Genomic DNA, 25,600 nt, shown 5'->3' on the forward strand with positions numbered 1-25,600 from the left:
GACAATTTCAAAAAGAAAGGAGACTATGAAAATGAACAAAATCTGTCTAGCAGTATTTAAAAAAAACTCTAAAAGCAGGACAGTAAATAAAGAACAACTCAGAAAACAGGGGAATTCCAGACATGTATCAATCAGGGCCAGCTGCCACCTCCCAACAAAGGATTCCCTCAGGCAGGAAGCAGCCAGACCTTGAAACTGAAAGGCTACTCAATGCTTATCAAGGTGGCCAATTGCAACATTCACACTTGCCTCCAACAGACAATAGTTTTTTCTTCCAGATTATTTCACAGATATATAAACTCCACTTGCCTAGTTTCCAACAGACCTCACAACCTCTGACAATGCCTGCCATAGATGCAGGCAAAATATGAGGAAATAATGCTTCTGGAACATGGCCATACAGCCTGGAAAACTCACAGCAACCCATATCTCAACATGATGTGGCCACCGTAATATCCATACAGAAGTCACTGTTCACACCTCAATACCTAATAATAATAATAATAATAATAACTCAGCCGCTATCAGGACCTCAAGATTGAACTTCAAAGACTCTGGCAGAAACCAGTGCAGGTGGTCCTGGTGGTGATGGGCACATTGGGTGCCGTGCCAAAAGATCTCAGCCGGCATTTGGAAACAGTAGACATTGACAAAATTACGATCTGCCAACTGCAAAAGGCCACCCTGCTGGGATCTGCGCGCATCATCTGAAAATACATCACACAGTCCTTGGGAAGTGTTCGACTTGTGATTTTGTGATACAAAATCCAGCATATCTATCTTGTTTTCTGTGTCATAATAATAATAATAATAATAATAATAATAATAATAATAATAATAATAATAATAATACATCACACAGTCCTAGACACTTGGGAAGTGCTTGACTTGTGAGTTTTTAATACGAAATCCAGCATATCTATCTTGTTTGCTGTGTAATAATAATAATAATAATAATAATAATAATAATAATAATAATACATCACACAGTCCTAGACACTTGGGAAGTGTTTGACTTGTGATTTTTTAATACGAAATCCAGCATATCTATCTTGTTTGCTGTGTAATAATAATAATAATAATAATAATAATAATAATAATAATAATAATAATAATAATAATAATACATCACACAGTCCCAGACACTTGGGAAGTGTTTGACTTGTGTTTTTTTAATTCGAAATCCAGCATATCTATCTTGTTTGCTGTGTCATAATATAATAATAATAATAATAATAATAATAATAATAATAATAATAATAATAATAATATTGCCCACTACACTGTGTAAGTATGATTTTCATTATCATACCTCCCCTGATCAACATGGATACAAACCCATTAATGTGCTCAAAAATTAATGAGCCGGGCCAGGCTAGCACAATGGGTTAAACCGCCAGGTATAGAAGATCCTGCTGACCGGAAAGTTGGCAGGTTCTAGCCCGGGTCGGGGTGAGCTCCCGCCGTCAGCTTAACTTCTGCCCACCTAGCAGTTTGAAAACCATAATGTAAGTAGATAAATAGGTACTGCTGTGGTGGAAAGGTAAAAGACGCCCTGAAGAAACATGTAGAGAATGAAACCAGAGAGGCGGTTCAACACAGGTCTGTAATTTATTGATACACACTGCAAGCACAGCACAGTTTTTGCTTTGGATATTGTTTTCCAGCGTGCGTCATGTACATACAGTCTGGAAAAGCATCACTTGGTGCCTGGGATGCTGCTTCGAGTTGTATATTTGCCATGCTGAAATTCCCGGTTTCGTGCAAAGGCTTGGAGGATGATACTAAATAGATGGTCAACGTGGTTAGGTTGCCTTGTTGATATGGCAACTCAGTGCTTTATATCAGCCTTCCCCAACCCTATGCTATCTATCTGTGCTGGATGACAACACCCATTAGTCCTCTACCCAGTAGAAAAGGCCTAAATAGCATATTCAGTCACCTTAGATTGTTAATGGTCACATAGATGGACAGATAAAAAGCCTATTATGGTATATAAAGCAACTTTCCTATGTCTGAATGCTTCCCCTAAGGGTATAATTCTCCCGGACTTCAATCTGTCTATCAACCTTTGTTTTTCCCTGGGACTTTATTATATTGATTCAGGTTTGCTTCATCGATCAACCAATTAACCTCCGTCAAAATAAGATACCATCTCAATCCAGTTAGGAAAGAGTCCTATCTTACATTCCCAATACAGTAGAGTCTCGCTTATCCAACGTTCTGGATTATCCAACGCATTTTTGTAGTCAATGTTTTCAACACATCGTGATATTTTGGTGCTAAATTCGTAAATACAGTAATTACTACATAGCATTACTATGTAATGAACTACATTTTCTGTAAAATTTGTTTATAACATGATGTTTTGGTGCTTAATTTGTAAAATCATAACCTAATTTGATGTTTAATAGGCTTTTCCTTAATCTCTCCTTATTATCCAACATATTCACTTATCCAACGTTCTGCCAGCCCGTTTATGTTGGATAAGCGAGACTCTACTGTATTGGAAACAATATTGATTAACTCTAATATTAGTCTCTAATTCCCCTCTTCAGCCTTCCCTAAATAAAACAAAGTATGTTAATTTGGGGGCAACCAACAGTGGACTAACATTTTATTTTTGCCAAATGTAAGCAGCCATTCGAGACCACTATTAAGCTCAATAAGGTTTGCCTTGATTGCAATGAAGAGCCTTATGTCAATGTGTTGTCGAAGGCTTTCATGGCCAGAATCACTTGCTTGCTGTGAGTTTTCCGGGCTGCGTGGTTGTGTTCCAGAAGCATTCTCTCCTGACGTTTCACCCACATCTATGGCAGGCATCCTCTGAGGTTGGGAGGTCTGTTGGAAACTAGGCAAGTGGGGGTTAATGGAATAATGTCCAGGGTGGAAGAAAGAACTCTTGCCTGTTTGAGGCAAGTGTGAATATTGCAACTGACCGCCTTGGAATTTCCAGACAAGAAACCACCAGGATCAGCTTAAAACCTCCCAACAAAGGATTTCCCCCAAGCAGGAAGCAGCTAGGCTTTGAAACTGCAAGGCCATCCAATGCTAATCAATATGGTCAATTGCAACATTCACACTTTCTTCAAACATCATCCTCATCCTCATCATTTAATTACTTATTAATCGCCCTCCATCCAAGATGCTCTAGGCGATTTACAAGATAAAATTGTAAAGGATAAAAATACATACATACAAATATTGATAAAATTAACATAGATTAAAAGCTCTAGTAAAGAGCCAGGTCTTGAGTGCTAGGGTAAAAGGCCCCAACTCACGCACGGCTCTCATATGGGGCGGCAAGGCATTCCATAAACAGACAAGAGTTATTTCTTCCACCCTGGACATTATTCCACAGATATATAAACCCCTCTTGCCTAGTTTCCAACAGACCTCACACACCTCTGAGGATGCCTGCCATAGATGTGGGCGAAACGTCAGGAGAGAATGCTTCTGGAACATGTCCATACAGTCTGGAAAACTCACAGCAACCTGTCTTATATCACCTTAAATCCATAGTGGATGATGCCTATTGGGGTTGGAGACAAAGAGAGAAAGCAAAAGATGCCAGAAACAGAACCAAAGGGTAACCAAACAAAACCTAATTGCATTATTTTTTTATACAATATCTTCTGTGCAATATCTAAGTGTTCCTTATACACCTTTATGGTGTATAAGGTACTTTTCCTATGTATTTTTTTTTTCAGTTACTGAGTGGGGCCTTCTTCTTTGTCAGGACCGTGCCGATATTAATACTTGCTTCCAATGCCTATCCGATGGTGGAAAGCAAAGAAATGCCTGGCAATGTTCCCACAGCCAAATGCAAACAGAAGACATCATCTACGGAGACTTCCAGTGGATCTTGGTGGATGAAATACTGTCTGTGTCTGGCTATGGCCACACAATGGCTGCTGCATTAACATAAACAATCTTGAGTCTGGTGGCAAGTGAGTCTTATGTGCAACACTTAAGACTGTGCATGCATTGTAGGATCACAGCCCTTGTATCTTCTGCTGGTTAGGAGCTACAGGTTTAAAGTCAGTTGCATCTCATCTGCGCAAATAGCAGCATCATGGATGGGCAACCTATGGCCTTGCAGATATTCGTGGACTGCAACTTCCATAATTTCCTAAACAGAATACAGTCAGCCCTCTACATATGCAGAGCTTATGGCAGGCCTGGAGTGCCACAGGTTGCCCGGGCTTGGCTCAGTGGCACAAGACCACTTCAGAAATTGAAAAAAATTGCAAATAAATAAATTGCTATTTTTTTTACACATAATGTCATCTCTCTAGGAATTTCTAGCTCTTCCAGCACAAATCTATGTCCCTTTCCACTGGGCATTGGGGAACCTAAATACAATAGAATCTCATTTATCCAAGACTCGCTTATCCAACGTTCTGGATTATCCAACGCATTTTTGTAGTCAATGTTTTCAATATATCGTGATATTTTGGTGCTAAATTCGTAAATACAGTAATTACTACATAGTGTTACTGCGTATTGAACTACTTTTTCCGTCAAATTTGTTTTATAACATGATGTTTTGGTGTTCATTTTGTAAAATCATAACCTAATTTGATGTTTAATAGGCTTTTCCTTAATGCCTCCTTATTATCCAACATATTCGCTTATCCAACATTCTGCCGGCCCATTTAGGTTGGATAAGTGAGACTCTACTGTATTCCTGGGCAGGTGTTGGCTCTAGAAATCTCTATGTCTTCTGGTGTGACTTGAGGAGCATTGAAGGAATTAAGAGATTCCCAGAAAGCATATTTTTGATCGAATTCAGGAATAGCCAAATCCGCAAAAGTCAAAAACACACATGTGGAGAGATGACTGTACTCAGGTATAAAGGCCAATTGACACTGCCACCCAGTCACTTTTGCCCCATCCTTGGTGTATTCTTTTTCTGAATTTCCACCCACAAAAAGCAGGCAGGCTTTAATCTCAGGAAACTGTATACCGAGCAAAAGTGATGAGTCTTTAATTTTGTTGTTGTCGTAGCCGCTGTTGCTGTGTTTACGAGCTCAGCTACCCACCAGACATCATTGACTGGTTTTTTTCTCTTTGCTCAGGTCTATGGGGAAATGTTTCAATCATTCAATTCCTCTGCCTATTACAATTCCGGTTTTAGCACAGAATGAGCTGTCGGACTAGGCTAAGTTTAGCCGCCGTTCTGGGGAAGTGATTGGCTTTAGGCACATACTCCGTATTTGCATCCCTAACAATATTGAAAGAGCCACTGGGGCCTCTTCTAAACTTCCAAAATCCAGAATATCAAAGCAGGAGATCCACATTACCTGCTTTGAACTGGATAATATGAGTCTACATATTAGACTCCATGCAATCATGCTGGCCACATGACCTTGGAGGTGTCTATGGACCACACTGGCTTTTCGTCTTAGAAATAGAGATGAGCACCAACCCCCAGAGTCGGTCACGACTGGACTTAACGTCAGGGGAAAACGTTTACCTTTTTATGACAGACATTAGGGGCCCCAGGTGGCGAAGTGTATTAAAGCGCTGAGCTGCTGAACTTGCGGACCAAAAGGTCCCAGGTTCAAATCTCGGGAGCGGAATGAGCGCCCGCTGTTAGCCCCAGCTCCTCCCAACCTAGTAGTTCGAAAACATGCAAATGTGGGTAGATCAATTGGTACCGCTCCGGGGGGAAGGTAACGTCGCTCCATGCAGTCATGCCGGCCACATGACCTGGAGATGTCTATGGACAACACCGGCTCTTCGTCTTAGAAATGGAGATGAGCACCAACCCCCAGAGTCGGACACGACTGGACTTAATGTCAGGGGAAACCTTTACCTTTTTACAGTGCCATATAATCCAGTTCAAAGCAGATAATTTGGATTTTATACGGGACCTGGGTGCCTGTCTCACTGCAAGGCTTTCTTACTTCACTGCTAATGCTCTCTATAACCTATTGGCACTGTATTTTTTTCCCCCAGCAAGTGAATTTGGAAATGCTCTTGCTAAGAAAAGAAGGTGTAAATCCCACAGGGCCTTCTGAGCTCACTGTCTTTTCTGTCTGTTGAAGGCAGTTTTGGATAAATCCATCACCAATGCACTCCGGGATTTTTAGCACGCGCATACAAAATCGAGACTACTTGAATTTGCCTCGAAATACATACAGCATTCCCAGGGGCAAGTGGCACTTTTCCATTCGGCAAGATTGCAATGCGCGGTGCAACAGCGGAAAAAAGGGACGGGGCAGAACGAAAAGCTGGTCTAGAAAAAGGCAAGGGTTCTTATGGCTCCATGCGAGCAGCATTCACAGCACGGTACTGCTATGGCACACGGCAAAACCACGACACAGCAGGCGGCACGGGACATCTGGACACTTGCGCGTTTCCAAACAGAGCCGAGAATAAAAGCACGTCGGCCGCTCCTAAAGCTAAACCCTCCCCACCCCAAAAGGGTAATGTAGATCTCCTTCTGCCCTTTAAGAGCTGCTAAAACATACTTTTGATTGAAATTCTCTGAATGTGCCACTATTTGAGTCAAAGGATACTGGATCCAACTTCAGGGAAAGACCCAAACTTTGCCAACAGGATTATGATGGAATCCGGTGAAATTGTATGGAACAGATGGGTCACCTTGATAAATCTAAATCATAAATCTAGATGTGCCAGTCTATAATTCCCATCATCACTGGCCTTGCTGGTAGGGGATGATGAGAACTGGAGTGCAGCCATAGTGGAGAAGGTTGGCGATCTTTCCGATCTCAACTGGCATCAATGTGTGCCAAAGTCAGTTTGCCTGGGTTGAAAACTCTTTTTGGAAATATCCCCTTGATACATATGCAGCAGGTAGGATAGGAAAGTCCCTACACAAGTGGAGAAACAAGACAACCAAACGTTGGAAATTGCAAAGAAATTGCATAACTGAATTATATCCCCAAATTCTAATCTATTCGCAGAGGTATGAACAAAGACACGCTACATATATTAATAGAAGAGTCCCAACGACTGCACATATAACAAAGGGATCTCTGAGAATTTTTCAAACCCAAGGAAACTTGACTTTTGGAAAACAGATCTATTGTTTTCACCCACCAATGCTAACCGATCACAGGCATGATCTCAAAAAAATTGTCCAGCTCTTTAAACATTTTGGGCAAGAGACGCAATTTGCATTTTTCTGGATCCTATTGCATTCCACTCCACTGTATAAGTATGCTTTGTAACCTGCATTTGAAGATGAAAGTTTGTGCTAAAAGAAAAAAAACCAGTTCCTCTTAAAAGGTGCAGCCACATTCCTTTGACTCTCCCCCTTCCTTCTTCCTTTTTATGTGCAAGAGATTTACTACTTCTTTGGAAACAAGATGTGTGTGGAGTGCTTCTTATTCCTGCTTGTGTCTCTTTTTTGGATGCAGTGCAAAGTGCAGTTCAATAGTTCTTTACACCACATCCAAAAATGATCTTATCCTGTGTTGTCAAAGGCTTTCATGGCCGGAATTACTGAGTTGCTGTGAGTTTTCCGGGCTGTATGGCCATGTCCAGAAGCATTCTCTCCTGAGGTGTCCCCACATCTATACCAGGCATCCTCAAAGGATGTGAGGTCTGTTGGAAACTAGGCAAGTGGGGTTTAAATATCTGTGGAATGATTTCCAGGGTGGGAGAAAGAACTGTTTGAGGAAAATGTCGCAATTGACCATCTTGATTAGCACTGAATAGCCTTGCAGTTTCAAAGTTTGGCGGCTTCCTGTCTGGGGGAATCCTTTGCTGGGCGGCATTAGCTGGCCCTGATTGTTTCTTGTCAGGAATTCCCATTTTTGAGAATTTTTATTTATTTACTGTCCTGATTTTAGAGTTTTTGTAATACAGTAGAGTCTCACTTATCCAACACTCGCTTATCCAACATTCTGGATTATCCAACACATTTTTGTAGTCAATGTTTTCAATACATCGTGATATTTTGGTGCTAAATTCATAATACAGTAATTACTACATAGCATAACTGCGTATTGAACTACCTTTTCTGTCCAATTTGTTGTATAACATGATGTTTTGGTGCTTAATTTATAAAATCATAACCTAATTTGATGTTTAATAGGCTTTTCCTTAATGCCTCCTTATTATCCAACATATTCGCTTATCCAACATTCTACCGGCCCGTTTATGTTGGATAAGTGAGACTCTACTGTACTGGCAGACAGATTTTGTTCATTTTCATGGTTTCCTCCTTTCTGTTGAAATTGTCCACATGCTTGTGGATTTCCTTGGCCTCTCTGTGTAGTTCGGCATGGAGGCTGTTAGAGAACAACAATAAAAAAACATGGGAATTCCAGACAAGAACCAATCAGGGACAGCTAACACCTCCCAACCAAGGATTCCCCCAGGCAGGAAGCAGCCCGGCTTTGACAATACAGTAGAGTCTCACTTATCCAGCACTGGCTTATCCAACATTCTGGATTATCCAACGCATTTTTGTAGTCCATGTTTTCAATACATCGTGATATTTTGGTGCTAAATTCATAAATACAGTAATTACTACATAGCATTACTGCGTATTGAACTACTTTTTCTGTCAAACTTGTTGTATAACATGTTTTACTGCTTAATTTGTAAAATCATAACCTAATTTGATGTTTAATAGGCTTTTCCTTAATCCCTCCTTATTATCCAACAAATTCGCTTATCCAACATTTTGCCGGCCCGTTTATGTTGGATGAGACTCTACTGTAGCTCCATTGTTGATGCTTTGCCTTATTACATTGCACTTTGTTGACCATTTTAGCTATGAAACTACCTCTCCCCTTTTTGAAATATGCTGCACTTTTGCCCAGATCCGTGTATTAGTCTCCTGTTTTTAACATTTTATGCTGTATGTGGATTTTTATGACTGTTTTATTGATGCTGATGTTTTTTGTTGGGATATTTGTTTTATTGTTTTGCTGTTGTTATTATATTGTTGTGTCGGGGCAAGGCCCCATGTAAGCCGCCCCGAGTCCCTTCGGGGAGATGGGGCGGGGTATAAAAATAAAGCTATTATTATTATTATATATTATTTGACGCTGCAAGGCTAGTCAATGCAGATCAAGCTGGCCAAGTGCAACATCCACACTTCCCTGAAACAGACAAGACTTTTCGATTGTCATGTCAAGGTGCCATGGCGAGAAACAGCCGTCTCCCTAGGTGAGCAAAATATTCACACGCAGCAGGAGAAAACCCAAACAAATAAAAACTACTTATGCGGAAGGAGGGGGCCACGCCTGGGGCGCAGAGAAAGGGTGGTGGTGGAGAGCAGCCAAAGAGATCAGGTCTAGCCTGTCTCGGCGGAGCAGGTTTTGATGGCGGAGTGAGGTAACAGGGGGCAAGTTGAGACTCAACCAAGTTGGGGAGCGGCCACAAAAGACATGTTAACGCCTTCGAAGCCAAGTCGATTTCTCCCTTTCCCCCATCCCTTCTAGCCTCTTCCCAGTAGCTCTGTTGCCACAGGTTGGCTTCAGATAGGTAACGTGGTCTAGCCCAATAAATCCTGCCCTTGGTACTGGCTAGGACATGTAGACTCAGTCCCTTGGAGCTGTTGAACATCATTGCTTGTCCCTGTCTCCAAAATCCACCTGTGAAGCTGCATTTGGGAGTTAAAAAATTATTATTATTATTATTATTATTATTATTATTATATTGTGTTGTCGAAGGCTTTCATGGCCAGAATCACAGGGTTGTAGTATGTCTTTCGGGCTGTGTGGCCATGTTCCAGAAGCATTCTCTCCTGACGTTTTGCCCACATCTATGGCAGGCATCCTCAGAGGTTGTGAGGTATGGATATGGTTGTGATCCATACCTCACAACCTCTGAGGATGCCTGCCATAGATGTGGGCGAAACGTCAGGAGAGAATGCTTCTGGAACATGGCCACACAGCCCGAAAGACATACAACAACCCTATTATTATATTATTATTATTATTATTATTATTATTATTATTATTATTATTATTTTATTGTATGACACAGCAAACAAGATAGATATGCTGGATTTCGTATCACAAAATCACAAGTTGAACACTTCCCAAGTGTCTAGGACTGTGTGATATTATTATTATTATTATTATTATTATTATTATTATTATTATTATTAATGCCAAAAGATCTCAGCCGGCATTTGGAAACAATAAGCATTGACAAAATTATGATCTGCCAATTGCAAACGGCCACCCTACTGGGATCTGCGCACATCATCCGAAAATACATCACACAGTCCTAGACACTTGGGAAGTGTTCGACTTGTGATTCTGAGATACGAAATCCAGCATATCTATCTTGTTTGCTGTGTCATACAATGTCGTTGTGTCAATACAGTAGAGTCTCACTTATCTAACACTCGCTTATCCAATGTTCTGGATTATCCAACACATTTTTGTAGTCAATGTTTTCAATACATTGTGATATTTTGATGCTAAATTCGTAAATACAGTAATTACTACGTAGCATTACTGCGTATTGAACTACTTTTTCTGTCAAATTTGTTGTTAAACATGATGTTTTGGTGCTTACTTTGTAAAATCATAACCTAATTTGATGTTTAATAGGCTTCTCCTTAATCTCTCCTTATTATCCAACATATTCGCTTATCCAACATTCTGCCGGCCCATTTATGTTGGATAAGTGAGACTCTACTGTAATAATAATAATAATAATAATAATAATAATAATAATAATATGTTGCCATCCCAGGTGACAGTTGCATTGACGAAAAACAGCAGGAAAAACTCAGCCGCTATCAGGACCTCAAGATTGAACTTCAAAGACTCTGGCAGAAACCAGTACAGGTGGTCCTGGTGGTGATTGGCACATTGGGTGCCGTGCCAAAAGATCTCTGCCGGCATTTGTAAACAACAGAGATTGACAAAATCACGATCTGCCAACTGCAAAAGGCCACCCTGCTGGGATCTGCACTCATCATCCGAAAATACATCACACAGTCCTAGACACGGCACCTATTATTATTATTATTATTATTATTATTATTATTATTATTATTATTATGTTTATTCACAGATACATCACACAGTCCTAGACACTTGGGAAGTGTCCGACGTGTGATCCAATACAACAGCCAGAAGAGTGTCTGCTATGGACTCATCTTGTTGTGTTTCAAATTAATAATAATAATAATAATAATAATAATAATAATAATAATAATAATAATATATTTTTTTCCATGTCAGGAGCAACTGGAGTTGCTTCTGGAGTGAGAGAACTGGCCGTCTGCAAGGATGTTGCCCAGGGGACGCCCAGATATTTTGATGTTTTACCATCCTTGTGGAGGCTTCTCTCATGTCCCCGCATGGAGCTGGAGCTGATAGAGGGAGCTCATCCGTGCTCTCCCCGGGTGGGATTCGAACCTGGCAGCCTTCAGGTCAGCAACCCAACCTTCAAGTCACAAGGCTTTTATCCCCTAGGCCACCGGAGGCTCCCTATATAATAATAATAATTATACATTGACAAAATTACGATCTGCCAACTGCAAAAGGCCACCCTACTGGGATCTGCGCGAATTATCCGAAAATACATCACACAGTCGTAAACGCTTGGGAAGTGTTCGACTTGTGATTTTGTGATACGAAATCCAGCATTTCTATCTTGTTTGCTGTGTCTTACAATAATAATAATAATAATAATAATAATAATAATAATAATAATAATAATAATAATAATAATGTGGGGGATAACATCTTAAACTGTTTTTAAGAAAGACAGGGGGAAAGGGCTGTTATTCCATTCCTTTGCTTGAATGAGCTGCCTCTGGAGCTCCTTCAGACAAAGAAAATGAAGCAGGAGCAATTGGGGGAAATAGTACTTCTATGGGGTTTAGTCCCCCTTCTCTGCTCTCCCTATTCCTTTCTGCTTCAAAAGGCAGTCCTATAAAGGTGCATAATGCAGCCCAGGCATCGTGGGCAGACAGGATTCCTCCCGCCAGCCCAGAGAAGCACATCTACCAGGCAAGGCTGGGCAGCCTGGCACAAAGGTGGGGGGTGACAGGCAGGATCCCTCTGCGCAGCCACCGCCCAGTCGCATTCCAGTCCTCCTCTGAGCTGCCAACAGACCAGTTGGAACCTGTCACTCCCTTTGTTGAATTTGATCAAAATAAATAGAGGATGTGAAGAAATAGGGTATCACACCCTGGGACAAGGGGAGGGGATCTCCAAGTGATCTTTTTCATGGGGTTCTTCGCCCCCAACCCATCCCTACCGTGGCTTAGATTTCCTTTGGCACAGGCCCCGAGGCCAATCCTCACACCAAAGAGATGGTAGCCCCATGCCAGCTCACCTGCTGAAAATAGTTTACCCTGTCAGAAATATTAAAAACTAGGTATTTTTAATTACAAAAATGTGAAAGGGTTAAATGGATGCAAAAACTGTAGATGAACATAAGCAGGTATGCCTATAGTTTAGTAAGCCTCAGTGCATGAGAGGCCTCAGTATGAGGATTCAGTGTGAGGACAGCCTCAGTATGAGAAGGTCTCACTGTGAGGGCAGCCTCAGTATGAGGCCTCAGTGTGAGGGCAGTCTCAGTATGAGAAGGCTTCAATGTGAGGACAGCCTCAGTATGAGAAGGCTTCAATGTGAGGACAGCCTCAGTATGAGAAGGTCTCAGTGTGAGGGCAGTCTCAGTATGAGAAGGCCTCAGTGTGACGGTGGCCTCAGTATGAAAAGGTCTCAGTGCGAGGGCGGCCTCAGTATGAGAAGGCTTCAGTGTGAGGGCAGCCTCAGTATGAGAAGTCCTCAGTGTGAGGGAGGCCTCAGTATGGGAAGATCTCAGTGTGAGGGCCTCAGTGTGAGGGCAGCCTCAGTATGAGAAAACCTCAGTGTGAGGGCAGCCTCAGTATGAGAAGGCCTCAGTGTGAGGGCAGCCTAAGTATGAGAAGGCTTCAGTGTGAGGACGGCCTCAGTATGAGAAGGCTTCAGTGTGAGGATGGCCTCAGTATGAGGAGGCTTCAGTGTGAGGACGGCCTCAGTATGAGAAGTCCTCAGTGTGAGGGTGGCCTCAGTGTGAGAAGTCCTCAGTGTGAGGGAGGCCTCAGTATGAGAAGGCTTCAGTGTGAGGGCAGCCTCAGTATGAGAAGATTTCAGTGTGAGGGCGGCCTCAGTATGAGAAGGCCTCAGTATGAGAGAGGCCACAGTATGAGAAAGCCTCAGCGTGAAAAGCCTCCAAAGGAAGATATAACATTGGTCTGCATGTTTTTGTTCTTTTTGTCACTTTTGGCGACTAGTGCTGGGTCACTGCTAATAAGTTACTCTGCTGTACATTTATGGGGAGGGTCTTTTATTAATAAGCCCACTTGCCCAACATTCCCCTCTATTCAAAGAACCGAGAAAGCTGGGGCTGTGAAGAAGATCCTTGGGGAGGTCCAGAGACCCCTTGGCAGGTTGGGGGATGTGGTTGGCATGAAAGGAAAGGGCCAAAGGAAGCAGTGAGAAGGAGAAAGAGAAATGTTCTAAATATGGGGTCCCGATAAGGAACATGAAGTGTTTGCAATGCCACTGGCCAGACAATTTGCTTTGTGTGTGCAAAGTGAAATATCCATCTGAGTTTAGGGGGGGCAAGGGGCATAGAAGGGGAGGATCTGGAATGGTTCTGCGAGAAGAACAGACCCTGCAAAGCTGCCCTGATTCCATCTCTCCCCTGCGTTAGGATCTTATTTACAATGGCTAAGCAAACATGCAAGACAATAGGAAAGAGACCAAGAGAGAGATATGGATGTGGGGCTCGTGGATTCGCGCTTGTGGGCCTGAATCTCCAGCCCACTGCCCTTGACTCCCAATCGGGGCTCTCAGTAGCCACTTCCATTCCTGAGGGTCTTGCCTTTGCAGAGACCTCCCATCCCTCCCGCCGCTCTCCAGTCTCTAGCGCCCCACACTGATATTGCACGTCTTGCAACTGGGATCTTTCTTGGCGTCGGCGGTCGAGAGGCTCATGAGCTGGTGCCCGCTGATTTCCCCCAGGACCCCGAGGCTGAGGTCGACCGGCTCGGTGTAGATGATCTCCAAGATGACGTCCTGAGCGTGGCGGTAGACGAGCTCTCCGTCTTCCACGCAGCAGGTCAGGAACTTGTTGCAGGAAATGTCCAACTGAGGCAAGCGCTCCTGGCAAAAGCGGTCTCCCGGAGAGCCTTTGGGCGCCAGGACCAGGATGACGTAGTGGTAGGCGGTGTACATGCAGTAGAAGTCCGCAAAGTAGAGATTGGTGTTGGGGCCGAAGAAGCGCTGGGCGGCAATCTGGAAGCGGTAACGGCCATAAGGCGAGTCCTGGGGAGGCTGGCCTGTGTTGAACTCGGTATTGCAGCTGAAAAAGATGCCGTGGAGCATGCCGCTGGTGGGCGAGCCGTGGCTGCCGCTGTTGTCCTTCAGGTACGGCTTCATGATGTTCCCACTGTGCATTCTGTCCCAAAGGGAAACACAGACAATCAGACTAAGACAACATGGGACAATGGAGTGAAATGGCAGGAAAAGAGATTCCACCTAACATCCAGGGAAGTCCTGCTCCCCCTCTATTCTGCCTTGGTCAGACCACACCTGAAATCACACTGTGTCCAATTCTGGGCACCGCAATTGAAGGGAGATGAAATTGTCCCCGTATGAAAGCCTTCACTTGGGTGGTGAGCAGTATGGTGTTTGTGGAGAACATTTGTGGAAGTGGGAGATTGTACATATTTTCACTTTTATTATGTTTATAGATTATTATTACAGTAGAGTCTCACTTATCCAACATTCTGGATTATCCAACGCATTTTTGTAGTCAATGTTTTCAATACATCGTGATATTTTGGTGCCAAGTTCGTAAATACAGTAATTTCTACATAGCATTACTGTGTATTGAACTACTTTTTCTGTCCATGATGTTTTGGTGCTTAATTTGTAAAAGCATAACCTAATTTGATGTTTAATAGGCTTTTCCTTAATCCCTCCTTATTATCCAACATATTCGCTTATCCAACGTTCTGCCGGCCCGTTTATGTTGGATAAGTGAGACTCTACTGTATGTTTATTTATATTGCACTTTTTCTCTCCATATGGAGACTCATACCACTAGTGCCCCTTTTTGTTGCTACAGTAAGACATGCAGCAACAGGAGATGACAATCGGACAAGTGGCAAGGCATGGACTTTCTGGCTTCCATCAGCCTCTTATTTTTGCCCATGTATGTCTAGGCCACTGGGTGCTTGAAAGGCACTCACCTGACATGCTGGAAATATTCCTTGGTGTGGTTCCGATAGAAGACCGAAAAGCGGAGCATCCTTCCTGCAATGAGTTCGGCTTTCTCCTGCAGCTGGGCCAAGTGCTCTTTCGCATAGTCTGTGCGGAGACAAAAGGCGACGAGGTTTGACATGCTTTTCTCCCATCTTGTCCGGTCAACCCCGTGAAGGCCTGCCTCCCCGGCTTCTTCCCACTACACCTGGCATGCCTTCCCTTTTGCCCCCAGGCAGTTCTCCCTTCCTGTCACCTCCCATCTGGGTTGACACACCCTTGGCCTCCTACTCGGCAACTCTTGCTCCATCGTGAAATCTGGATTTACTGCCTTTCAGCACCCCTCAGCCTGTTCCCATCAGCTCAGGCCCAGCCTTTCAGCCAGCCCAAACAAGTGGTTTTTTCCTTCTGCTTTGCTCCTGAACTTCAAAAACATCCACAAGCTTCTTCTTGTTGCCATGAAATTTGTGGACTTCTCGGATGGAGAGCAAGAACACCTTGGAGGAAAGTTTTGTGTTTCTTAATGGGGAACTCTGAGGGCTACCACTTAAACACTCATTCTGTTTGCTCCTCCTTGACAGGTGATTTTCATAGAAAGTTAAACTATGGACCAAAAGGTCGCAGGTTCGAATTCGGAGAGTGGAATGAGCACCCGCTGTTAGCCCCAGCTCCTACCCTGGTGGCTCAGTGTGTTAAAGCGCTGAGCTGCTGAACTTGCAGACCAAAAGGTCCCAGGTTCAAATCCCGGGAGCGGAATGAGCGCCCACTATTAGCCCCAGCTTCTGCCAACCTAAGTAAAGGTAAAGGTTTTCCCCTGACGTTAAGTCCAGTCGTGACTGACTCTGGGGGTTGGTGCTCATCTCCATTTCTAAGCCAAAGAGCCGGCGTTGTCCATAGACACCTCCAAGGTCATGTGGCCGGCATGACTGCATGGCGCGCCGTTACCTTCCCGCCAGAGCAGTACCTATTGATCTACTCACATTTGCATGTTTTCGAACTGCTAGGTTGGCAGGAGCTGGGGCTAACAGCGGGCGCTCATTTCGCTCCCGGGATTTGAACCTGGGACCTTTCAGTCTGCAAGTTCAGCAGCCCAGCGCTTTAACACACTGCGCCACTACCAGGGCAACCTAGCAGTTCGAAAAAATGCAAATGTGAGTAGATCAATAGGTACTGCTCTGGCGGGAAGGTAACAGCGCTCCATGCAGTCATGCCTGCCACATGGCCTTGGAGGTGTCTATGGACAACGCCGGCTCTTTGGCTTAGAAATGGAGATGAGCACCAACCCCCAGAGTCCAACACAACTGGACTTAACGTCAGGGGAAACATTTACCTTTTAAAACTATGGGAGTTGCAATAGGAAAGCATAGAAGAAAGGCTCATGGGCAGGTATGGTTCTTCCGACATCACAGAGCTTGCCAATGTGTTGTATTGGCTTCCAGTTTCACGGGACATCAAATCTACCATAGAAGGAACTGCTTTGCCTCAATACAAAGGAGATGACAAGCTATGGCCGTCTGGCGTCTTCTAAACACTTACCACCAGTGCAGAATTCGACTGTCTCACTCCATCCAGATACAAGATATTCCCCATCGCTCTGCTTGATGGCTGTCTGCACTGCCACGCTGTACTCTGTCCTGGGACTCAGAAACCAGTGTCCCCTCACTGTCATGGGCAGGGCAACCGCCTTGGCCACCAACTTGGTAGGGACATCCTGCGCAAAGAAAAAACATGAGCGATCATCAGGCATCAAACTGGAACTTAGGATCCAGGGCTGGCTTGCCAAGGCTATGGTCAGCTGTGAGATGGCACTTTGGAGAGATGTGGCCACATTGGTACCAACTGCTACTGACAAATGACAGCCATCCACTCTTATATGAGAGAGGTATTGCTGGGCTTGGTGAAATCAGAGAAAACTCAGTATTTCTGCTCCTCTCTATTCCTACCCTATCTGCAATGGCAGTCTAATAATAATAATCATCATCATCATCATCTCAAAAGCAAGCTCAATGGAGGCAACACCATCAAGGCCATAAACACCTGGGCCATACCTGTCATAAGATATACTGCTGGCATTATAAACTGGACACAGGCGGAACTGGACAATTTGGACAGAAAAACAAGAAAACTCATGACCATTCATCATTCACTGCACCCTCGTAGTGATGTTGACCGGCTATATCTGCCTAGAAGATCAGGGGGCAGAGGACTCTTACAAGTAAAACAAGCAGTCAAAGAAGAAGAACATGCCCTGACAGAATATGTAAAGCAAAGTGAAGAACCTGCTTTGATTGAAGTAAAAAATTAGAAACTCCTCAAAGCACAGCAGACAAAAAAACCAGTACAAGAAAACTGCACTACAAACTAGAGCTAACAGCTGGCACAACAAAACATTGCATGGAAAGTTCCTTGACAAAATTGAAGGAAAAGCTGATAAGGAGAAGACCTGGCTCTGGCTCATGAATGGGACCCTGAAGAAGGAGACAGAAGGCCTGATCCTTGCAGCCCAGGAGCAAGACATCAGAACAAATGCAGTTAAGGCCAAGATCGAAAAATCAGCTGATGACCCAAAATGCAGACTGTGCAAGAAAGCTGATGAAACCATTGATCATATCCCCAGCTGCTGTAAGAAAATTGCACAGACAGACTACAAACAGAGGCACAACTATGTAGCCCAAATGATTCATTGGATCTTATGCCTCAAGTACCACCTCCCACCAGTAAAGAACTGGTGGGATCACAAACCTGCAAAAGTATTGGAAAATGAGCATGCAAAGATACTGTGGGACTTCCGAATCCAGACTGACAAAGTTCTGGAACACAACACACCAGACATCACAGTTGTGGAAAAGAAAAAGGTTTGGATCATTGATGTTGCCATCCCAGGTGACAGTCGCATTGACGAAAAACAACAGGAAAAACTCAGGACCTCAAGATCGAACTTCAAAGACTCTGGAAGAAACCAGTACAGGTGGTCCCAGTGGTGATCGGCACATTGGGTGCCATGCCAAAAGATCTCAGCTGGCATTTGGAAACAATAGACATTGACAAAATTACAATCTGCCAACTGCAAAAGGCCACCCGACTGGGATCTGCGTGCATCATCCAAAAATACATCACACAGTCCTAGACACTTGGGAAGTGTTCGACTTGTGATTTTGTGATACGAAATCCAGCATGTCTATCTTGTTTGCTGTGTCATAATAAAATAATAATAATGATGATGATGATGATGATGATATTTCTTGCCTGCCTCTCCCCATGGCTCAAAGCAGATCACAGCACAGCCAAAAACACACAAATACACAAATATGTCCAAATATCTTGGCCTTTCCCCATCATATTTTGCTTATTTACACTGGCTGCTTAATCCAAAGTCAATCTGGAGCAGACTACAGTCCGTGGATGCTCGATTGCTATGATATACAGTAGCATAATAAAATAGTGTCCATTGTTTGTAAAAATGGTTAAATCAAGGTTTGGTTTTGGGATTTCACACACACATTCCAGTATGTATGTTTATCCCCTTGGTGCAGAATCTGTGTAAATAGAGGGCCGACTGAAGTCTCTTCCAGCCAGTTAAAAGATTTAAACGTTGTACCTATACTTTCACATATGTTTGTTTATTAGGAGGCATAAAAGTGTATTTCTTTCCTGCAAAGCTTTCCAAAAGCTTTTGAGTGTGCCAGCCCTCCAAGCGATGCGTCAATGCCTTGTTTACAGCACCAAAAAGCTGCCATCCCCTGTGATCTATCAAGAGTGCACCTATTTTCATCTGACAACTGTTGGCAGGCTTTTTACTTACAGTGTTCACAGATGGAGAGCGCTGTTGGAAATTAGAACTACAGCCTTCATTAAAAACGGCACTTCAACACTGTGGAATATTGCAGTATTTATGGCTATCAGCAATTATTGATGAGCGAAATAGTATGTCTTTGTGAAATATGGAAGCGTTTTATGGGCAGCACCAAGTGAATATGTTGCTATTTACACTTCCAAAGCTCAGGTTTCCAAATGGTTCCTGGTATCCCAAAGGATTCACACTCTCTTGTGTCTACACTAGGCAAACTTGGTTTTCTGCGATGTTGCAAACACATACAGTAGAGTCTCACTTATCCAAGCCTCACTTATCCAAGCCTCTGGATAATCCAAGCCATTTTTGTAGTCAATGTTTTAAATATATCGTGATATTTTGGTGCTAAATTTGTAAATACAGTAATTACAACGTAACATTACTGCATATTGAACTACTTTTTCTGTCAAATTTGTTGTATAACGTGAAGTTTTGGTGTTTATTTGTAAAATCATAACCTAATTTGATGTTTAATAGGTTTTCCTCAGTCCCTCCTTATTATCCAAGATATTTGCTTATCCAAGCTTCTGCCGGCCCGTTTAGCTTGGATAGGTGAGACTCTACTGTATCTAAAGATGGCTCGGGCTGTGGCGCAGGCTGGAGAGCAGCTGCAATGAATCACTGCAATGAATCACTCTGACCAAGAGGTCATGAGTTCGAGGCCCGCTCGGAGCCTATGTTTGTCTTGTCTTTGTTCTATGTTAAAAGGCATTGAATGTTTGCCTTATATGTGTAATGCGATCCGCCCTGAGTCCCCTTTGGGGTGAGAAGGGCGGAATATAAATGCTGTAAATAAATAAATAAATAAATAAATAAATAGAGAGGTGTATCTACACTGCAGAATTAATGCAGTTTGACACCACTTTAACCACCATGGATCAATGTAATTTTTTAAATCATGTCAGAAGCAAAATGAGAACACACTGCAAGTCGCTTCTGGTGTGAGAGAAATTGTCGTCTACAAAAGCTTCTCTCATGTCCCCGCATGGGAAGCTAAGGCTGACAGATGGGAGCTCACCTCATTTCGCGGATTTGTACCATCAACCTTTAGGTCAGCAGTTCAGCGATAAAGCTGTGAGACTTCTTGGACATACATGAATATGCAATACTGTGGATAATTGCAACCTCTATTGAAATGAAGGACTTCCTGCCCCAAAATGCCACAGAATCGAAATCAAGCACCTGGAAAATGCCGTATTTTGTTGGATGTGGATAAAGAAAACCATGGATAATCATCTTGTGGATATGGGGAAATTGTTCTGTACAACACAAATCTCTGCACATCAGGGGAAAGGGTTCTAATCTTGCCTTTTCTCCGAAATATATATAGTTCTGGATTGCTGTGAGTTTTCTGAGCTATATGGCCATATTCCAGAAGCATTCTCTCCTGACGTTTCGCCTGCATCTATGGCAGGCATCCTCAGAGGTTGTGAGGTCTAAGCAAGTAAGGTTTATATATCTGTAGAATGTCCATGGTGGGAGAAATAACTCTTATTTGTTTGAGGCAAGTGTAGATGTTGCAATTGGCCAGCTTGATTAGCATTGAATAGCTTTGCAGCTTCAAAGCCTGGCTGCTTTGAGTTCTCCAAAATATGTAGTTTTCAGTCACCAAAGCCCTCTGAAGTGGCATATCCAAAGCACAGGTTGTCCATCACCAAAATTAAAAAATAATTCCTATTCTGTAGTGGTTAGAATGGCCAAACAGGACTCTGTGAGTGAAAGGACTGAAGAGATCTTTGTTTTGAAGCGCGAACTTTGCCACATCAACAGACCACAGGCACCTCTCTGCACTGCAGTGCTGTTTCTGTGGCAACGGTAAATGCGGAAGAAAAAAAGGAGTGGGGGAGATCTTCCAACCAAGAGAGAAACAGGGAGAGCAAGAAAGAAAAAGAGCGAGGAGAGAAATAATGTTAAGCATTGCATAGCATTGCTATAGCAACCCATCCTGTTAAACAGCGCCGAAATTACTAACTCCATTTCAGAGGGAGAAATGTGAGTAATTCATTTCATGACCTCCTGTTTTTGTGAAGAAGGACACCTTCCTTTAGTGTCTCTTTCTCAAATGGGCCTTTTCTTGCAAGGGAAATTCATTTGCTAGCTTCAGTCGGCCCTTCATATATCCATGGATTCAACCATCCATGGCTCGAAAATATCCTCCTCCCAAAAGCTTGATTGGAGTTGATGGGATTTGAAGTCGAACACACAGGGTTGGGTGTAGCTCCCCAATAGCATTTCCTGCCTTTCCTGTCCCATTTTACCCAATAATAATAATAATAATAATAATAATAATAAACAAACAGTCAAAGAAGAACATGCCCTGGCAGAACATGTAAAGCAAAGTGAAGAACCTGCTTTGATTGAAGTCAAAAATCAGAAACTCCTCAAAGCACACCAGAAAAAAAAACAGTACAAGAAAACCGCACTACAAACTAGAGCTGACAGCTGGCACAACAAAACATTGCATGGAAAGTTCCTTGACAAAACTGAAGGAAAAGCTGATAAGGAGAAGACCTGGCTATGGCTCACGAATGGGACACTGAAGAAGGAAGGAGACAGAAGGCCTGATCCTTGCAGCCCAGAAGCAAGACATCAGAACAAAGGTAATTAAGGCCAAGATCGAAAAATCAGCTGATGACCCAAAATGCAGACTGTGCAAGGAAACCGACGAAACCATTGATCATATTCTCAGCTGCTGTAAGAAAATTGCACAGACAGACTACAAACAGAGGCACAACTACGTGGCCCAAATGATTCATTGGAACTTATGCCTCAAGTACCACCTCCCAGCAGCAAAGAACTGGTGGGATCACAAACCTGCAAAAGTATTGGAAAATGAGCGTGCAAGGATACTGTGGGACTTCTGAATCCAGACTGACAAAGTTCTGGAATACAACACACCAGACATCACACTTGTGGAAAAGAAAAAGGTTTGGATCATTGATGTTGCCATCCCAGGTGACAGTCGCATTGACGAAAAACAACAGGAAAAACTCAACCGCTATCAGGACCTCAAGATTGAACTTCAAAGACTCAGGCAGAAACCAGTGCAGGTGGTCCCGGTGGTGATGGGCACACTGGGTGCCGTGCCAAAAGATCTCAGCTGGCATTTGGAAACAATAGACATTGACAAAATTACAATCTGCCACCTGCAAAAGGCCACCCTACTGGGATCTGCACGCATCATCCAAAAATACATCACACAGTCCTAGACACTTGGGAAGTGTTCAACTTGAGATTTTGTGATATGAAATCCAGCATATCTATCTTGTTTGCTGTGTCATGATAAAATAATAATAATAATAATAATAATAATAATAATATCTCGGCATATTACAGTTAGACAATATCAAGCATGGGCATGTGAAAAATGTGGTCAGCAAAGAATATATCGAAAGAGTCAGAAAGGTTTTGAAGAGCAAACTAAATGGTGGAAATACAATCAAGGCTCTCAACACCTGGGCCATCCCCGTCATTAGATACACTGCTGGAATTGTGAACTGGACACAAGCAGAGCTAAATGATCTGGACAGAAAAACAAGAAAACTGATGACAATCCACTACTCATTACACCCGTGTAGTGATGTCAACAGTCTTGACCTGCCCAGAAAATCAGGAGGCAGAAAGAGGTCTTCTGTAAGTGAAACAAATGGTAGAAGAAGAGAAAGATGCCCTGGCAGATGATGTGAAAGGCAGTCAAGAACCAGCATTGAGGGAAGTCAACAGTAGTAAACTGCTTCAAGTGCAAAAGACAAAGAGTGAATACCGCAAAAACACAATCCAGAGCAGAAGAGAAAACTGGCGAAAGAAGGCTCTCCTTGGACAGTTCCTGGGAAAAATTGAGAGCCAAATTGACAAAGAAAAAACATTGGCTGCGGCTCACAAATGGAACTTTGAAAAAGGAGACAGAGGGCCTGATCCTGGTAGCCCAAGAACAAGCCATTAGAACCAAAGCCATCAAAGCCAAAATTGAAAAGTTGATGACAGATCCCAAATGTAGACTCTGCAAGGAAGCAGATGAAACAATAGATCACATCCTCAGTTGCTGCAAGAAGATCGCACAGATAGACTACAAGCAGAGGCATAACACCGTTGCTCAGATGATTCATTGGAACTTGTGCCACAAATAACATCTGCCTGCAACAAAGAAATGGTGGGATCACAAGCCAGAAAAAGTTACAGAGAATGAACATGTCAAGCTACTCTGGGACTTCCGAATTCAGACAGACAGAGTGTTGGAGCACAATACTCCTGACCTCACGATCGTGTTAAAAAAACAAAATATGGATTGTCGATGTTGCAATCCCAGAGGACAGCAGGATTGAAGAAAAACAACTGGAAAAGTTGACACAATATGAGGATTTAAAGATCGAATTGCAAAGACTCTGGCACAAGCCAGTCAAGGTGGTCCCAGTGGCGATCGGCACACTGGGTGGAGTGCCTAAAGGCCTTGGCCTGCATTTAAACACAATCGGCGCTGACAAAATCCCCACCTGCCAGCTGCAGAAGGCCGCCTGACTGGGATCTGCTCGCATTATTCACCAATACATCACACAGTCCTAGACACTTGGGAAGTGTGATCCAGTATAATAGCCAGCAGAGTGCCTGCTGTGGACTCATCTTGTTGTGTTTCAAATAATAATAATTATTATTATTATTATTATTATTTTTAAAAACTTTATACCCCGCCACCATCTCTCCGTGAGGACTCAGGGTGGCTTACATGGGGCAAAGCCCAAACAACATAATTAAGCAGAGAAACAACAACATAAATACAATTTACAGTATAAAAAGATAAAAACAATAATCTATATATATAAAAGGGTAATGAAATTTCGGCCTAGGACAAAACAACAAAACTACACATCCCAGAAACACTAAACTTGGCAGCACAACCCTGCATTCATGCGTCTACGTTCATACAACAAAAAGCTCCAGCTACTTCAAAAAACGGCCAGGCTTTGAGACTGCAAGGCTATTCACTGCTATTCCATCTGGCCAACAAAGGATTCCCATAAGCCACAGCAACGCGTGGCCGGGCAAGCTAGTATAATATAAAACAGAAGTGTTATAACAGTTAATAATACCAGTCAGCCACCAGGCACAATTCTATCGACTGCATAGGTGGAGAGCCTGAAGCAGCTATGCAAGAATAAAATGATAAGTTAATGTGCATAGATAATAAAATACAGGGTAGAGGTATAACCTAACCCAACACAATGGCTCACCCGGTGTTTGAATTTGTTGGAGTTCTTGTTCTCCTTCTTGTTCAGGTCAATGAAGTAGTGAGTGACTCTGTCCAGGTCGCCAACGTCCATGGCCCAGGAGATCCGGAACGAGTCGCACGTGATGTTGTTGATCTCGATGCTGTGCGGGGTGGACAGCAATTCCATGATACGACCGGTTCGGCTCCTGCGGTTGGGACAGATAAAGAAGACATCGGTGAACCAGAAGCAAAAGGAAACACCAAAAGGGAAGGTTTGGGAACCACATAGGAGTCAGAAAAGAAGGACAGTCAGACCTTTGCTTTTTTCGGATCTGATTATTCACAGGTTTGGTTAATATGATCTCCGTAGGAATCTCTAGATCCTCCGGCACAGTTGTAAGGTCAGCTTCCAGCAGACAATGACCACAGAAGCACACCAGAAGATCTAAAGGAGTAGTTCCCAACCTTTGGGTCTCCAGGTGTTTTGGACTTCAACTCACAGAAATCCCAGCTGTTATGAAGTGTGGGAGATGAAGTCCAAAACACCTGGCGGCCCAAAGGTTGGGAGCTTATAGAGAGCTTATAAAGGTTTATAGAGAGATGTTATCTCAGGCTCTCTCCTATCCCAGAAGATGTGGAAGGTTGACTGTAGCAAAACAAGTGTCTCTGCTCTGTTCAGACACCTTTTTGGGTCCTGCTCTCCTTCAACTGCGGCAGCCAATGGGATTATGAATGCTTTTTGGAGCACTCATAAGGAGCCCCCGATGGTGCAGTGTGTTAAAGCACTGAGCTACTGAACTTGCAGACTGAAAGGTCCCAGGTTCGAATTTGGGGAGCGGAGTGAGCACCCGCTGTTAGCTCCAGCTTCTGCCAATCTAGCAGTTCGAAGACATGCCAATGTGAGTATTATTTATTTATTACAATATTTATATCCCGCCCTTCTCACCCAACAGGGGACTCAGGGTGGCTTACAATAAAACGCATATATAAAAATTATACAGTGCAATATAAATCAGTTAAAAATTATTATTAACTTACATCATAAAACACATTATAAAATACAGGTAGGCATGTTCAGTTCAAAAAGTAGATTAATAGGTACTGCCCTGGTGGGAAGGTAACGGCGCTCCATGCAGTCATGCCGGCCACATGACCTTGGAGGTGTCTCCGGACAATGCTGGCTCTTTGGCTTAGAAATGGAGATGAGCACCAACCCCTAGAGTCGGACACAACTGGACTTAACGTCAGGAGAAATCTTTACCTTTTACCTTCATACACCCATATAACCCAGAATATCAAGACAGAAAACCCCACTATATCTGCTTTGAACTGGGTTAT

General features: G+C 43.2%; 1 protein-coding gene across 2 annotated transcripts in view; it reads right to left on the reverse strand.

Moving 5' to 3' along the window:
• Positions 1 to 1,592: 1,592 nt before the first annotated feature.
• phyhip (phytanoyl-CoA 2-hydroxylase interacting protein) overlaps positions 1,593 to 25,600 on the reverse strand; it is a 74,116-nt gene continuing 50,108 nt past the window's right edge. For both annotated transcript variants that reach the window (XM_062961046.1, XM_008120145.3), the window contains 4 exons: positions 24,285 to 24,468; positions 16,746 to 16,920; positions 15,200 to 15,317; positions 1,593 to 14,403 (listed from right to left, as the gene is read on the reverse strand). In XM_062961046.1, the coding sequence (XP_062817116.1) occupies positions 13,869 to 14,403; positions 15,200 to 15,317; positions 16,746 to 16,920; positions 24,285 to 24,468 (1,012 nt within the window). In that variant the 3' untranslated portion in view covers positions 1,593 to 13,868. The remainder of the gene's footprint in view (positions 14,404 to 15,199; positions 15,318 to 16,745; positions 16,921 to 24,284; positions 24,469 to 25,600) is intronic.

Source organism: Anolis carolinensis, unplaced genomic scaffold (assembly GCF_035594765.1).
Source record: "Anolis carolinensis isolate JA03-04 unplaced genomic scaffold, rAnoCar3.1.pri scaffold_8, whole genome shotgun sequence".
NCBI lineage: Eukaryota > Metazoa > Chordata > Lepidosauria > Squamata > Dactyloidae > Anolis > Anolis carolinensis.